This window comes from Zosterops lateralis, assembly GCF_965231275.1.
Source record: "Zosterops lateralis genome assembly, chromosome: 1".
Lineage (NCBI taxonomy): Eukaryota > Metazoa > Chordata > Aves > Passeriformes > Zosteropidae > Zosterops > Zosterops lateralis.
Window position 1 is genome coordinate 83,406,286 of NC_139762.1, and position 16,369 is coordinate 83,422,654.

General features: G+C 40.1%; 1 protein-coding gene across 3 annotated transcripts in view; it reads right to left on the reverse strand.

The window, feature by feature from the left end:
- GRB10 (growth factor receptor bound protein 10) overlaps positions 1-16,369 on the reverse strand; it is a 144,373-nt gene that overhangs the window by 107,445 nt on the left and 20,559 nt on the right. For all 3 annotated transcript variants that reach the window (XM_083855373.1, XM_083855374.1, XM_083855372.1), the window contains exon 2: positions 851-948. In XM_083855373.1, the coding sequence (XP_083711499.1) occupies positions 851-901 (51 nt within the window). In that variant the 5' untranslated portion in view covers positions 902-948. The remainder of the gene's footprint in view (positions 1-850; positions 949-16,369) is intronic.

The window sequence follows — 16,369 nt, forward strand, 5'->3', positions numbered from 1 at the left end:
CATGTGTGAATCCTAATCCTAAAGAGACTTTTTGGAAATTCTGGTTTTGTTTTTATCCGTTTTTTTGCTTTTCTTCCAAATGAGTAGCATGACTGTTGTAATCACTACCAGCAATGTTTCTCTTGGGACAAAAGGAAAAGGTTTTAATGTCACATGACACTGTTTAATTATTTGTGTATCTTCAGGGTCCAAAATCATAACTAAATGCTCAGGGTGGTAATCATACTATGAAAACAGAAGAATAAAACTGCAAAGAAAAGATCATAGGCAAACTAGCAATTTACAGTTTCATAAAAAATACAAAGCAAGCATTATGCCAACTAAAACTGTCCAGGCAAAAAAAAGAGAACTTTTACACGAATTTTTGTCAAGTACCTTCGAATTCAGCTGAAGGTTCTTTTAAAATATACTCTTTGTAATATGCCATATTGGCTGCTTAGATACAGCACAATGACTCAAAAAGCATAGGATCTAACCAAGTGTAAAAATCTCTGCCTTTGTTCCTACAAATATAGCATTCTGCAAACAGATACATTTTGGTGCAAGGCATTTCACTGGTACTGTAGCTTGCCACATTTTCTTTGGAAACGAGTTCCTTCTCCCAAATAAGAAATGGCTATTTCAAAGACAAATATCAAATCCGTATATACATTAATGACCCAGTTTTTTCGGCAGCAGAACTTGAATACAGGATGGTAACAGAGGCTCTGTTTCCAAAATGTTAGCAAAGCCCAGGGAATTGCCAGACAGCTATTAGCAGTTTGATGAAAAGTTTGAATGCACAATCAATCACCAGCACACAGCAATATGATGCTACAAGCTGACACGAACATGCAATTTCACAACTTACTATCCGATAAGGAAGATGTAAAAAGGAGTCTGGGCAGCCAGCTAAAGCCATTTGTTCCTTCAAATTTTCTTCAAATTACATCTACTGCTTCCCAGGACCTGCAGAGTACAAACAAACTGTCAGAAACCATACTGAAGGCATTTCATCAACTTATTATTGAAAACAGTTGGAGGAGGAAGACTGAGAAGATCAAGATGAGGTGATGAGGATTTGCATCAACTTGAAGTAGAAAATGTGCACATTTGCTGCCTGTAGCCTAGCAAACACATTCAATTAGATACTTCATTTAAAAACCCAACATAACAATTCTCAGGCTGTGTGGCTCCTGCTTTATTTTCACTGTTTCAGCAAACATGAAGGCCTCCCTTCACAGCAAAACCCCAGCCATTTGAAAACTGGCTCTCACCAGCTGAGGCTATGTTTTCAATTGTGGAAAGAAAACACTGAAATCTCTGAGTTAATTAAGATGACAGCCACTTATCACAGAATCATTTAAGTTGGAAAAAACTCATAAGATCACCAAGATCATTATGCAGCATCAGCCTTCAATGTCTGGCTACACAACTTCTAACCTTTACTCTTTCCTGCCTGTCGTTTCCTCCAGGGTTTTATTCACACACAATATATCAAATAGAGTGTCACATACAATTCATTCAAGTCTTGCACTTGCTCTTCTGAATGATTATTAACAGCAACTTTGCAAGGTGAGTTGTGTTTTCTCTAAAGCATCACTTTGTGATCGAATAGAGCTTGGAAAGAAATCTGGAAACATTTAGAGGTACGTATGGCTAAAGAACTAAAAATAAGAAGGCAAGACAATGTCAAGAAAGTTATTATAACTGCCTCATAACAAAGGAAACAAAAATAAATAAAAATAAATAAATAAATAAATAAATAAATAAAGCACTATTTGCTGCTCCAGCATTTCTTCCTACCAGTGGTGGACATATCCCTGCAGTGCAACACAAGTGATGCCATCTCCAAGTAGATGAAAAAGGCACGACTGCGGAACAGAAAGCAGACTGCAAAGCACAGTCAGAACTTTTACTTCTACCACCAGCAAGCTCCTGTCTGGTTCGCTGTTAATTATCAATTATATGTTCAAAACAAAAGCCCAACTTTTAAACAGGCTACCCACTGCTCTCTGGTAAGCACGAACTGTCACCAAACCAAAGCTGCCAGCACAATTTATGGGACAGTTAAGTGAGGGACAAGGGTAAAAAAACATCTTGGACAAACTGTTCCCGGATGACTTCCTGCCTACGGTCCACAAACCATGCACTCATCAAGGAAGCTTTATTTTACCTAGTTCCAGGATGAGTTTGGCTGGGGTATGGTAGCTTCCTCCTCTGTCAGTAAGGCAGGCAGACTCCTGGAAACAACTTTCCAAGAAGTAGTTACTGGGCTTCTGCAGTGATCAATTCATACAGCCAATTACCCTGGGAGGAAACTGGTTTTGGCAATAGCAAGTCTGAAAATCCATTTAACTAAATATGCACAAATTCAGTTGTTTATTCTAGGTAAGTAAATACTATGGGAAAAAAAACCCCTTAAACTCAAAATCTTACAGGACTCAAAGTGGGGGGGAGGCCACATCAAGCATTTAACTCTGCAGACACATTATTCAACTTGCACTATTGCTAGTCTTTAAACATAAACAGTGGTCTACAGCCTTCTAGCTACTTCTCCACACCTAAAAGTTTGCAGTCAGTTTGAAAGACTGATCTGAAGATTTCACTTTAATCACCCAGTTTGTTCTGGGAGAATTAAGCACAGATTTAAGAAAAGCTCTTAATCTTTTCACTCGGGGGAGTACCATTTTCTTTTCTTTCCCGTAAGCACATCTATAGAGAAATTAAGCAAGCCATCAAGAATAAAGAGAACAGTATTATTGGCCTCTAAACCCACCAAGACTAAAGAAAGTTTACATAAAGGGGGTAAGGGAAAAGAACTGAGCTTTACACTGCAACAGTTTTATGTTTATTATCACTTCAGTATTTAGACATCAGGAAAAGGCACAACTGCGGCAAATTTACTGGTAGGTTATTTAGGACTGAATATCAAAATACTGGTCTTTTGACATTTCAGCAAAAGGCTCCAATTCACTTATAGCAAGATAGATTAAATATGTTCCTAAACAATACCAGACCAATTTGTCTACTCTTGGGCGTGCTGCAGTTTATACCACAGCCCCATTACACCAGTGGAAGATCATAAATTTCCTCAAACAATAGTTGGAGTCAAGACTGTATAATTTATCAAGAACCATTTGCTTTGCTGCTACATTCTTGAGTATTCATTTGTTAACGCTGCAGAAACAGAGGAAAGCAATAATCTCTAGATGGTATCATTCCTGGTCAGTCACACATTAACACTGATTTAAGATCTCATCTCTTTTGTCTGTCTAAAAACAGTTTATCAACCAAGTCCTACCCCAGGGAATACAAAAAGCCTTCGCTCACCTTTAAGAACTAAGGTCCTTTGTACCACATCAACAAGTAATAAATTTCATAGGGACAGAACTCTACACCAATTCACACGTTCAGTAGATAAATATTAGAATTTAAAAAGAAAAATAGATCGATTTTTCCTGTGCTGTTGTCTTTAAACATGGTATTTAGCATGTCACTTCTCGTCAGAGACTGTAGCTGCACACAGACATACATGCTCTTTCCACACAATTCACACAGCACAAATCGCAGAGATATCCAAGTGCCAAGTCACTGCCCTTTTCCTAAAATGCCTTAGATGGGGGAGGGAAATTCCAAAGGACTGTAAATAGGAAACAAGCTATGTAGTTGATCACTGTTACAAAACTCAGGGCATTCAGTGGTGAGAACAACTGCCATGCAGCATCCAGCGAGAGAGCCTGTGCACATTCAGAAAGAACCAAGTGATTTCAGGTCTGAAGTCTTTATTTGCTTCAGAGCCCTGCCTTGGACAGAGGCCCTGATAGAAAGACAGTCATGATAAACCGCATTTCAAAGGTCATGAGACTAATTTTTGGTATGACATTCTCCAGAATAAAGAATGGACTATTGTGAGGCATAGCTTTGATGTCTCAGGCTCTCAAAAGTGTTAAACAAATTCACACCATCTAAAAGATTGATATTAATCCTGCACGGAAAACACTGCATGCATGAACCCTGGAGATGTCACTGCTCTGAATAAGTCGTTTAAGTCACAATCAAATTACTCAGATAACCAGCAGATTAAGTTGTCTATTAATTGCAAATTAAGCCCATCACCAGGTATGTTTTTCTGATTTATCACTTGTTATCTGCACATTCCCAGCAGAGGAAGCGGCATCTCGCCCAGCACTCTGGAAGCAGACACAGCCTACGCACCTAGAGATACTGTGGTAGGAAAATGGCAGGGGTATGGTCACTCTGCCAATTCAGGAAGTTTTCCAGGTTCTACATGTGCCATCTGTCAAAGTCTTTAAATTCAAGAGAAAAATAATTTTTAAAACGCAATTGCTTGCAGATTAGTTAGGAACAGGAGGAGGAGGAGGAGGAAAAAAAAGAAAAGGATTTTAACCTGGCAGAGTTGCAAGACAAGCTCCAGAGCTCTTGAAAACTAGATTTATGCTCTTTTATGAAAGGTAACTTAACAAATTTGTTGAATGTTATACCCTTTTAAGTATTTCATCATTTTTCTTCTATAATGTTCTGCTTTCTATAGCTGAACTATTTTGAAAGAGGGAAGGGGAAAAAGCTTCAATATAGCCTTAATTCTGACCTGAAAACCTTTATCTAAGATCTCAGGTTTTACATACAAGTTAAAAACCTTTCCCTCTCTTTAATGTGGATCTTATTCTCTCAGACGCTAAGTATCACTATTCCATTTCGCCCCACAATACTGAATAAGGTTTAGCAGACCAAACCTAGATTTTCCTAAAAAACTAGAAGAAGGTCTTAAAACTGAACCAATACAATATTGTCCCCTAACTCACCCTCAGGACTGTCTGAGTTAAGTCTAGTGGACTTAAAATTTAGTATCTTGAAGAACCCATGAAGAAAAAGATCCTCTCTTCTACACAAGGAGCAATCTCCAAGACTTCAACTAAGTGCTCTCCTGGCTGTAGGCTCCCTACTACTTCATATCATCTAGAAAAGTGACCTGGTTTTTTCTGCACATGTGTGCGTACATATATATATTTACATACACACAGGTCTATCTGTATCACCAAAACAGGTTAACAAGATGAGGGGAGGCAGTTCCATGGATACACCGAGCAACCCTCTGCAACACAGGCATGAGTACCCATACTCTGACACTTTCTTACCAGTCTCCTTCTATTGCCATAGTTACAATGGAAATAAAGTTGGATACAAGCAGCATGAGGCATGCCAGTGAATTTTCCGTAGTTGAAAGACCTGACAGCTAGCAATGTCCCCAGCTGCACTGAAACTGCAGGGCCCAGATGTGCTTTTGCATGCAAGACCCAGACAATTTCTCACAAAAATGAAGCCTGAATGACTATGTGGGCTGAAAAGAAAGTGCCATCAGATTCCTGAGCTGGCTGGACCAAGGAGACTAAAACACCCTTGGCAGCACACAAGTTTGAGATCAGATTTCATCACAGCTTCAGCAATCAGTACATGTAAAGATTTCTAAAGCATCTTCCCCTTTTTTAGTGATAGCTTCAGGTGGAGCCTGTGTCAATTTACAACACTAAGAATGCCCCTCACCCTCCCTAAGGGATAACTTGGTCAGCATGACTGGATTCATCACCTCAAACATTTTACTGACCACTTTCTCAACTTACTCAGTTCAAACACACACTTGGTTCAAACACACACTTGGTTCTCTCCCCAGCTCTGCATGTCCCTCCTCACACCCAAAGCCTCCAGTCTGCCCATGCTGAAAAATAATACCTGGCTAGTTTCCCTTCAAACAAGTTTTCTTCCTCCAAAACACCTCCCCAGACACTCCAGAATGGAATTACTCTCCAGCCACAAAAGGCTTAATGACATGATCATCATCAACACCCTGATGGCCTACTGAGATTAGCAGCAGGTAATATTTAAGAATACCTGCAGCTTTCCTATTTCTCCCCATTTCCCTTACCGGAACTGGTATCTTCACACTCATTTTGTTATACATACGTACCCAAAAGACATTTGCAAGTCTATGATATGGAGCAACTGCACAACTAGAGGAACACTTTGAACATCTTTGAAAACAAAGCATTGTTCTAGCTAAAATTTCAAGCGAGTGTTGCGCACTAAAATGAAAAGCACTGTTCAAAATATAAATCATCAATCAAAAGCACTTCAGCTACGTCCAAACACTCCCACGAAACCATACTAAAAAATCTGGTCTTATAAAAAAAGGGAATATAATTCTCTTTTGCCATTCTTAATTGCAAAGCTGTTAGTCTAAATATTACACCTTGTAAAGGAAGCCATTTGCCATTGTACTTTTGCCAGAAAGTGAAGAATCTTGGCAACGGCAATTCAGGCTTTTGAAAGCCAAAACAGATACATACTTCAGAAGAAGCACAGAAGAGCTGATGCCATCCCACTTCGAGCCTTGCCAAATAAAATTAAATAAAATATACGCAGTTCAGCATTTTTTGGTTTCCTGAATCTGCCTAAAATTTTGAAAGGGCTTAAGACTCATAGCCTGTGAATTCACGTTCACCTTCTGACAGAACAGTTTCACTGACTGCAAAGATAAGGTCCTGAGAAAAAAACAGTATTTTTGTCCAACAACATTGGACAACACCTCCAATAAAAAAAACCCCAACCAACCAAGGGGAAAAAAAACCCAAACACACACACCAAAAAAACACCCCAACCCAACAAACCAGCAAAACAAATCAAACAAAATCAAAAAACCAAACAACAAATCCCAAACCTATAATAAACTTTGAAAATATTTACAAAACTCTGCAGTTTCACTGTCCTCCTTGATCACTGAAAATCCTCTTTGTCTCCTAATAGCTTCAAATCCATAACTTTGAAGCAGGAACTTTGGCAACTAAACAGAGACTTGTACCAAAGTCTAAATGAAATGTTAATTAGACAGAAACTGAAATAAAAACCATGTAGTATACAGCAGACAACCCCACCAGCAATCCATATGCAGAGGTTGGGAAGGTGCAAGGATGCATGACTGGGACATGAGAAGTACATGAGTAAGGCAGCCCAAGGTGAACTTCATCTGACAATGCCATGACTAGTGGTCTCCAATTCTTCATGTACCATTTCTCACTATGTCCTTTGCCTCCAGAGAGCCAGAAAAACATCCATTCTCTCTGTGTTGTCATTGTCTTGCCTCCCCTCCCCACCCGAATTTAGTCACATTTCTCATAAAACAGAATCCAGAATTTTATAATTTTGGGAACCAGTCTAAATAATTATTTCCTTATGTTATTTTAAGCTTTTATGATCCAACCTGAAGACTTAGAGTGAAGTTATACAACAGTGAAGATGATTTAATAGCTTGTTACTGCCAAGAACAGGACAGACATCCCACTCTCTTCATCAGCCCTTGCTCTGCTTTCTTCCTCCACTTCCTCCCAGCAGCTTCATGGCACTCCCTCCTTCTCCCCCTTTTGTGTCATGTATGGCCCTTAATGAGTTCAGCTTGTGTTAATTAACGCATTTGTTTTGCTGGGTTAGTGTTCTGCTAAGGAAGCAAATGCAATAAACTTAGATCTGACAGGCAGTTCAGTTGGCACAATGTGAACAGCAGGAGACCATGAGCAAGAGGGGAAGAGAACAGGATCACCCCCTCTCCAGCGGCAGCAAACTATTACATTGGCCAAGGCAACCTGTGAACTTTCTTTTTCTTTGTTTACTGCCATTAGGAGCTGGCAAATCCTTCCTGCTGCACATCCGTGAGAATTAATGTTTTCCAGGCATCTCACAGAACTTAAACATTCAGACAGATCTCCAAATCTCCAAATAAAATACGGAGTTTTTCTCAAAGGCACTTACTTTCACCTTTTGGTACCAACTCAACTAAAGTCTGCTTTTGTTGCATACTTACCAAAACACTGCTTTTTGCTTCCAATACACTACTGAGCCTTTACGCTTCCAAAAGGCAACTAGTGTGAATAGTTCTTCCCTCTGCTCTGCAGTGGGATTTGAAAGCCAAGGGCTCAAAACCCAACTCAGAAACTAAACTACACAGACATTTTTCTAAACAATAAAGTTCATCAGCCTCTGCGCAGTGTTGTTTTTTGGTTTTTTGGGTTTTTTTTTTAAGAAGGTCAGCTCATTACAGATTCTGTCTGAAACCATAACTTAGTCTACATACCTATCCATAAACATCCATTGGAAAGATATACGAGACTCAACTTGCCTTTACTAAGCTGACAAGATGGTAGCATGCACTCTTCAGCTGTTACTTTTACAGCCTCCTGACAAAAGTTAGGAGGCTGTAAAAGTAACAGCTGAGGAGTGAATAATAATAGTTGAAATATATATACAAAGGTTTGATAGAGAGACTTAAATTCATAGAGTAGCAATCTGCAGCAAGGATGCCCTTCTCCCAGCTTCTGCTTCCTTATTTCTCTACAATGCTCCTTCATTTTGGAGGAGAATCTTACAAAGCAGACAGAAACCTTTTTTCTCTTCCTGGCTGATGCAAAAGACAAAGATATATTAAAAAAAAAAAAGAAACAAAGAACAAAAGGCAATCTCCTATCACATGACCTACTGATCAGTTCTCCAAGCATTTTAAGCCTGTTTCATCCAGATAATGCATTCATCAATCATCACAATTATTCACAGCCTATTTTTCTTTACTTGGATCTTTATGCAGGGAGCTCCATAGCTTCTCAAAGAACTTACTAGGTTTTTGTTACACCATACTAGCTACAGAGGGCTGACCATAAGGCTGACTTCAACATTCACAATTGTGCACAGAAAGTGACAGGCAGGTGTCTATCAATACCATTCACATCCCTCCTTGGGGTCTCTCCTGCTCCCCAGCATTTTCAGGTGGGTTAAAATACTTTTCCTGGATTTAAAATTTCATTATTGTGGACCAATGACATCAGACATTAGGGTTTTTGCTTTGACAATTTACAGGGTTTCATAATGATAGTTAACACAGTAATTGTACATGTATCACTTGCTGTTCTCTTGGTACAAAGCTTTTTGGGAAGTTATTAACTTGAGTATCAGCAGCTTCTATATAGACATCAAGCTTTGTGTTTCTGAAGAAAATCAGTTGAAAGAGGCTTTTACAGTTATCTATGATTTATGTTCGTGAATAAGGACTGGTTTATTTACATAGTCCCATCCCATACAAATGGTTGAAGCTAGAAGGCAAATTTAGACATTTTGACTCAAACTGCAAGCTACTCAGTAAGATGGTATCTTTTTGAGATATCATAAAAGGTACACTTAAGTGAGAAGGTTACTCTCAGTATACCTCATTTGTACAGTCAGAACGTTCAAAATAAAGATTTTCTGCTTAGCCTCTGAAAAAAAAAATCATCACATTCTGTGAGCAGAGATGCATTCTCCAGCATCAACAGTACGTTAATTCACCCTCCAAGCAGTTTTGTGGTAACTATTCCCAAGCATTATTTATTCACAAGAATTCAACTGTTGAAACAATTCTGACACCATAGTAAGTAACAGTAGCAAGCAGCAAAAATAAACAAGCAAACCCCTTTCACCTCTCATGCACAGAACGGTAAGGGTTACCACAGAACAGCTTGGAGGTGATAATTCAACAGAGCCAGGAGAGCTCTGGACTACATCAAGCCCACGCAAGCAGGCAACGACCAATTCTGCTTCCAGCTGCAAAGAGGCAACTCCAACAAATACTCCAACAAATACTGCTCTTGAGATGAACAGAAAACCCTGTCTTTTCAAGAGGGCTATAATAAAGAAGTGCAAGAAGTGCAAGGGATAGCACACAGAAACTAAAGGAATATGTACACCCTCACTTGACTGGAACATAAAATCCTGTACCCACTTTGGAGACTGCACTCATTCACTCCCGTACCCACTTTGGAGACTGCACTCATTCACTCCCATGCAATGAAGCACCAGCAGTGCCAGAGCTCGCTCAACTGCAAAAAAACTGCTTGTGGTTTTAAGATACTGATGTCACAGATACCCCATGTGTACTTTAACGCTGCCTCACTAACAAATCACAGCAATCTCTTCTTAGAGCAAAGAGACCATTTTGTAATCTCAAATGCATTTGCTGGCATTATGCAACACACAAGCTTCAAATCCATGGGTGGCTTACGGTTAGCAGCAGGCAATCACTGCCGACTTTCAGCACACAACTAAAATGTTACTGGTGCTCTATTCTTGAATACAGGCTAAGAATTTCTGTAAATAAATAAATAAAGAGAGGATATCAGCAAATTCTTTCTTACCCTCTTAACGTTTTTTAGCCCTTGAAAAACAATTTCAAGCTGACATCTCAAAAGCGAGTATGCTGACCTACTTGCAAATATAATACCACCCTGGGACAAACAGGGCATAGCTTTTTCAAACAAGTGTAAACAAAACAGAAAATAAACCTACAGAATAGGTTAATATTTTGTACAAGAGCTAATGTTCAACAAAAAGCTGAAATCTGTCCAACTGATCACATGTTTCATGTGCATTAGTGAACACTTATTTACTGCTATTAACTTGTACCTGCAGAGAGGAAGAAAGAGGATATTCTTCCTTTGATTCTGAAGGTCACAAGGTGACCAAAATCCCAGTTTAATGAAGACTATAGTGAGGTTGCAAGTGTCACAGCTTCCACCAGCCCTTTCAAAATGCAATGCTGAAAAGCACAGGGAAGAAAACTGAAGTAATACCACCCAGGCTTCATAGACTATGTCAACTTAATTAGAATGGTATTTTGGCAGTACTGAAAGATTACATATCGAAGGCTGGGTAGCAGGCCAAATAACTCAACTAGAATATTTCGCCAAGCTACCTACATTAAGAGCTACTTCCCTGTACTTTCAGGGTGCCATAAAGGAAATCTGTTGTTTCAGGCCTTATGGAGCTGTTTAACAGAGGTATGAAATGTTGAATATCCCCAGCACTGAAGTTTTACTAGATATGCATTAAACAAGGAACATCCCTAGCCCCTTCAGACTCCAGAGCTGCCAAAGGGGAACATTTGTTCTCCAAAGGTGTAAGATCCAGATGTAGCCCAATGCCTTCCCTGTGTACCAAAATACTTTAACACCTGTACTCCAAGCCTGGAACCCACACACAGGTCCCATCTGCATTCTCTGACCTCCAAGGTTGTCCAACTGGTACTGGCAGCAGTGGAAAGGAAGGAGAAGATAGCATGTAAGTGTCCCCCTACACAACATCATTTTACAGGCCTGTAGTACATTGCCCACAGAAGGAAATCAACCTCCAGGCTGCACACAGAGCCGACTACAACACTATTTCAGGATATGAAGGCAGTCACATACCCTAGGTGCTGGTGGTACCCCTACAGGAGAAATGTACATGCCTGCACTGCCACATCAGTCAGGGAGGAGAATCAGGCTCTCCTTATGTGCAGTCCATCTCATCCCACAGCAGCTATCTAGATGTCAGAGAAAGCTGAGGCTTGCATGAGATGAGTTTAAGAAGCCACTTACAACCTACACAATTCAATGAAGTGCACCACTGGAGCACCTGGTTCTTTCCATTGACAACAACAGGAATTTAGAAAACCGGTTCAGGTGTAGCCATCCATGATCAGGAGACAAAAAAACAGCCAAAGGAATCCTGCCCCAGTGTACACTACTGAAACTTCAAACTCTCAGCACCTCTGGACAAGACTGAATTACATAGTCATGCACCATCTCCAGACTTTCGGTCTCTGTAGTGCAGAAGTCAATCCTGACAAAGCTTCAGTTTCTCCCAGCAACTTTTAGGGTTTGATTTCATTCAGTGTGTATGTGTGTATAATACATACATTATACCCATGTATTACACGCATGCACTTACATGTGCCTGTGAACTCTATGAACTCTAGATGAAGAGATTCTTCAGCAGCAGCAGCACAAAATGCAAGATGACATAGCAGAACTCAGTCAACCTCATAAAAAATAAAAAAAAAATCTCAGTTCTCTTCCCTGAGTTTCTTTCACTGTTCAATGCAGATTTTGTTCACACTTTGCTCTTCCAAAAAGTTCTCCCTCTCCAAAATACACTGCAGTATAATAAAACAAAATGTTTATCAAAGGAGCAGATGAGCTCTCTTGCAAAAGCCTCTGTGAATATCAGAGATTTGAATTTCTAATTGCTGTTGTTAATTGATAAAATAACAATTCCAAATTTTTTTGCTACTTTGTATTTTGATCTATAAAAGCATTCACTCATCATTAATACAATCAATTTGACAGATGCATCAGAAAAGTCTCGATTTTCATTTCAGCCTCGCTAATTAGCAGTTCTATTTTATTAAAAACCAGCTCTGCATGAAGAGATGGCTTCACACAACTGCCTGTTTTACACAAATACCTCCCACAGGCTTTCATGCTACTTTCTGTCACTGGAAGAGGGAGAATATTCCCTTCACCTAATGCTCTGATGCTTACAGATCTCAGCAATTACTAGCTTGTAATATTCCCCATCTCCTTCAATGGACAGCAGTACCACAGCATTTTCCACCAATGCCTGATATTCTCTCCTCTTTACAGCATTATTGGGTCTTCAATAAATTGCACTGTGGCTTGGAAACTATCACATTTGTTTCCTGCAACATCTTTGCCTATGCATCTTTTCCAGTCCAACAACTTGTATAAGTCAATAGCCTAAAATGAGCAGCACAACATTCATGAGGACTCTCCCATTTAACTAAATGACAACCTCCTCATTATACAAACCCAAAAGGTTTCTTTCCAAAACACAAGACAGAAGCTGAAGTTCATTGAAGCTGGATGCCTCTCAGGAGTCAGGTTTGAGAAGGCTGCTCCATACAGAAGTGCCCTTCTCTCTGTGGCAGGCAATGACACAGCCACTGTTCCCAGAGAAGCTCCCAGTTGCAGAACTTCCTAGTCTTGCCTCTTAAGCTGCAGGCATACCCTCATATTCTGCTCCTGCAGAAATGCAACAACACATTGCCTAATGCAGCACTCCGTTCAGTGTCAGTGGGACAAGCAAGCAGCAGGAATGACACAGCTATAATTTTTCCCATTACAGCAAGTAGCAGCAGCACTTGGTCAGGAAAGACCTTGCAGCTCAAGTTAAGAAATGCAAGATTATAGAAAACTACTACCAATCCATGGGGATGGAGAAATATTGAACACACCAGGAAACAAGCACCTGAATCGCTCCCATGGTCTAAGGGACAGAAAGACATGGCTGATTTTCTATCACATTTTGATGATAGATCCCTAAGTCTTAACACAGATCTGTCTTAGGCAGGTTAAACCTTTTAAGGTTTAAAGGTCTAATGAGATCCACTTTTAAACACAACAAAAAAGAAAACTGGAAAGTGCAAAATCACTCTGCTTTTGCGCGAAGTTGGAACACAAACAGTTCCTTCTGTGGAGGCCACATATGCCAAGAAGGACTAGGCTCTAGCTCCCGGCCCTTGAGCAGTACTTAAGTTTTCATTCTCTGGATGGAAAGTATAACATTGCTGATAATTTGCACTGCAGACAAGTTAAGAAATCACCCCGTATAGTCAGACAAAATTAAGCAAATGGGTCACTCGTTACCGGAAACCTTCTCCCTGATATCCAGTGACAGGATGTGTGGGAATGGTTCACAGCTGAGTCAGGGGAGGTTCAGGCTAGATACATAGAAACATTTCCTTTACCAAGAGGGTAGTCAAACACTGGAACTGGTTTCCTAGAGGGGTGGTCAGGCATTGAAGCAGCACTGGAAATAACTACTTCTAAAAACATCCATCTCAGAACACTCGGGTGCTCTCTTGCCATCAAACTTAAGCTCATGGAAAAAACAACAGTCTGCTGAGAAAAAGTAACCTTCCCATCAACTACCCTGTTCTGTCTCAAAGTAAGAGGAAAACCAGTCAGAGTCAAGAGCAGTTTAGGAGAAATGGTTTTATTTGACACTGAAAAGGACTAGGAAGTTCACAGGATAGACTGTCATGTCCAAAGTGAGGGGCTGACGACATCCCACAGCCATCTCGGGAACCACCTGACCCCCACTGCCACAGTGCCCCACACCTTACACATAGTTCCCACTTCTCATCCAACACCCTCACTTTCAGGATGTGGCTCTTGTGAAAAGTGTGCAAGCTCACACTGACTGCTGACCAGTGACATTGGCCAGCAGGGGACCAGTTAACAATACGAATTTCACAAGCCCACAATTACAAAACAGATATGAGCAAGTACTCTGTTGGCAATTAGAGCTCCAGCTTTATTTTATTTATTCTAGTATAAGAACAGATGTTGCAGTTATTCAAAGGTTTTCACAACCTTAATTGCTGACCTTAATTGTTGTTAATCTTTCCCATGAAGTGGAGACAGACAGACGCCACCCATATTTTGTGAAGAAGATAGTGAGCTGCAGGGTATGGATAATAAAAGACAGTATTGTCTGCCTTCTCCCTCCTGTGTGAAATACAAGGGTATTGGCATGAAAGCATGAAACAAGAAGAATGAACAAGTGACTCAGCAGTTTAATTTCTTTTTTTTAAGGACGCATTTGCTACAGGGCTGAACCTTGACACGGACATTTCTTCCCCCTCCTCAGGAATGGGTGAAGCTTCCCAGTGCCAGCTAAGGAAGTGCTGTATTTAGCCTTCACGATGCCTGAAACAGCTGATACACAAAGCACCCTGTCCACCTCACTGAGCATCACTAAAGCTGTAGTATTAAGGAGCAAAGTGTTGAGTTTCACAGAGCAGTATTAGGTTTCATAAACAAGTTCTCAGAGTGGACAAGAAAGCGGCATTTAATTATGTGCTAGAAACATCGCAGAAGATACACGAGAGCTTTCCAAGTCTTTTCCTTTGCTAGTGGGAAGCCTGTCTGACTTCTTACTCAGGTGTGGAAATTTTATATCCATCTTTTTGCTGCAGAACTTGGAGATTTAAGTTTTCTAACCAAGAAGTACATTCCTCTGACTTTGTTCTGCCAAGTGAACTTGAAGATGTTAACTTGGTGTCCCAGTAATTTGAGACCAGACAGCGCAGAGGAGGGACACAAGTTCAGCAATGAAACTCAGGATGTACTGATGCAGGCATGCCCTATAACCTAAGGCAGGAGTCCCAGAAGTCAGGATAGTGAAGATCAATTTCATGCTTATGGTGCCTTCAAGCAAATGCCCAGAGTGAACTGGAGGCACAAGACTTAACCCAAAGACCAGACTAGAATGGCATCAGCTACCAGCTCTGCTGCAAAATACAGGAAATCAAGTCTTTCCCCCACCTTTCACATCAAAATTCACCTTAACTGCAAACATCTTCAAAGCTTCTTGACAGAAAGAAAAGGTAAGGACTGTTTTCATTTTAGTTCCTTAAGAGATGTAACATCTGTTCATTAAAAAAAGTCAAAATAGATAAGCCAAGCAGGCACCATGTATACTAAATAACTGCTCACATTTTAAGAGCAGCATTGAAAGATTGTTATAAATTGCACAATAGAAATAATTCAGCCAAGATTTCTAAAGGAAAACACCAAACTACCAAGCTGTTAATTGCTGTATATATCCTGTCATACCTAAAGGGAATTGGACATAGCATGAAAGATGCTAAGTTGTAGGTTTTCAGAATTGAGTTCAAAGTAAATCCAGGGAACTTAAAAAACAGGAAGAAACTTCTTTTCTGAAAGAACTAGCTAAAACTAGATAATATAGACATTAATAATCAACAAGATGGCACGAGCAAATGTCAGTACAGCTTCTGCAGAAGTTATGGCTTAAATCCACCCAAAGTTTATGACACTGCATGAACAAGACATAAGTGGGAATTATCCCTAGGGGCTCTTAGAAGGACCTGAACTGCTGTAGCTTGTAGGAGTGGTTCCCCCCCTTTGACATGCAGCTAAAAAGGATAACAGTTAAAGGTAGGAAAACATGGAGCTTTTTTTCTGTACAAGAAGTCTTCAGAATTACCACAGCGGCCATTCTTTTCAACATACCCTTAAGCTCTCTGAAATGTGTCAACCAGGGAGGTGACACAAAGTTTGCCAGCAGTATGATGTGTTCAGTCAGAGCCTGAGCTTCATGCAAAGCACAGCAGAAGGATCTCATGAACATACACAAATCGATAGCCAAAAGGGAAACTCTGATTTAATTTCCACAAACTCAAGCCAATGTGCTAGAAGAATAACCCTGCCTGTGTGTACCACTGAAGTAAGTGTCAGGAGTCTGAAGTCTTGTTTGAAGTACCATCTTAGAGGAAAGAGGGAGGGAAGGAAAAAAAGAGCACACAATATCACACAAGAAAACATAGTATTAAGAATCAAGGAACTGCCACAAGCAAAGCAGAATCATGGCAAGTCATTAAACCAGGGCACACCCACTTCTTAAAAACTGTGGGCTGTTATGACATTGAAAGGGTAAAACAGAATTAGAAAGATACAGAGAAGAGGAATTCCTAAAGAAGAAACTAACA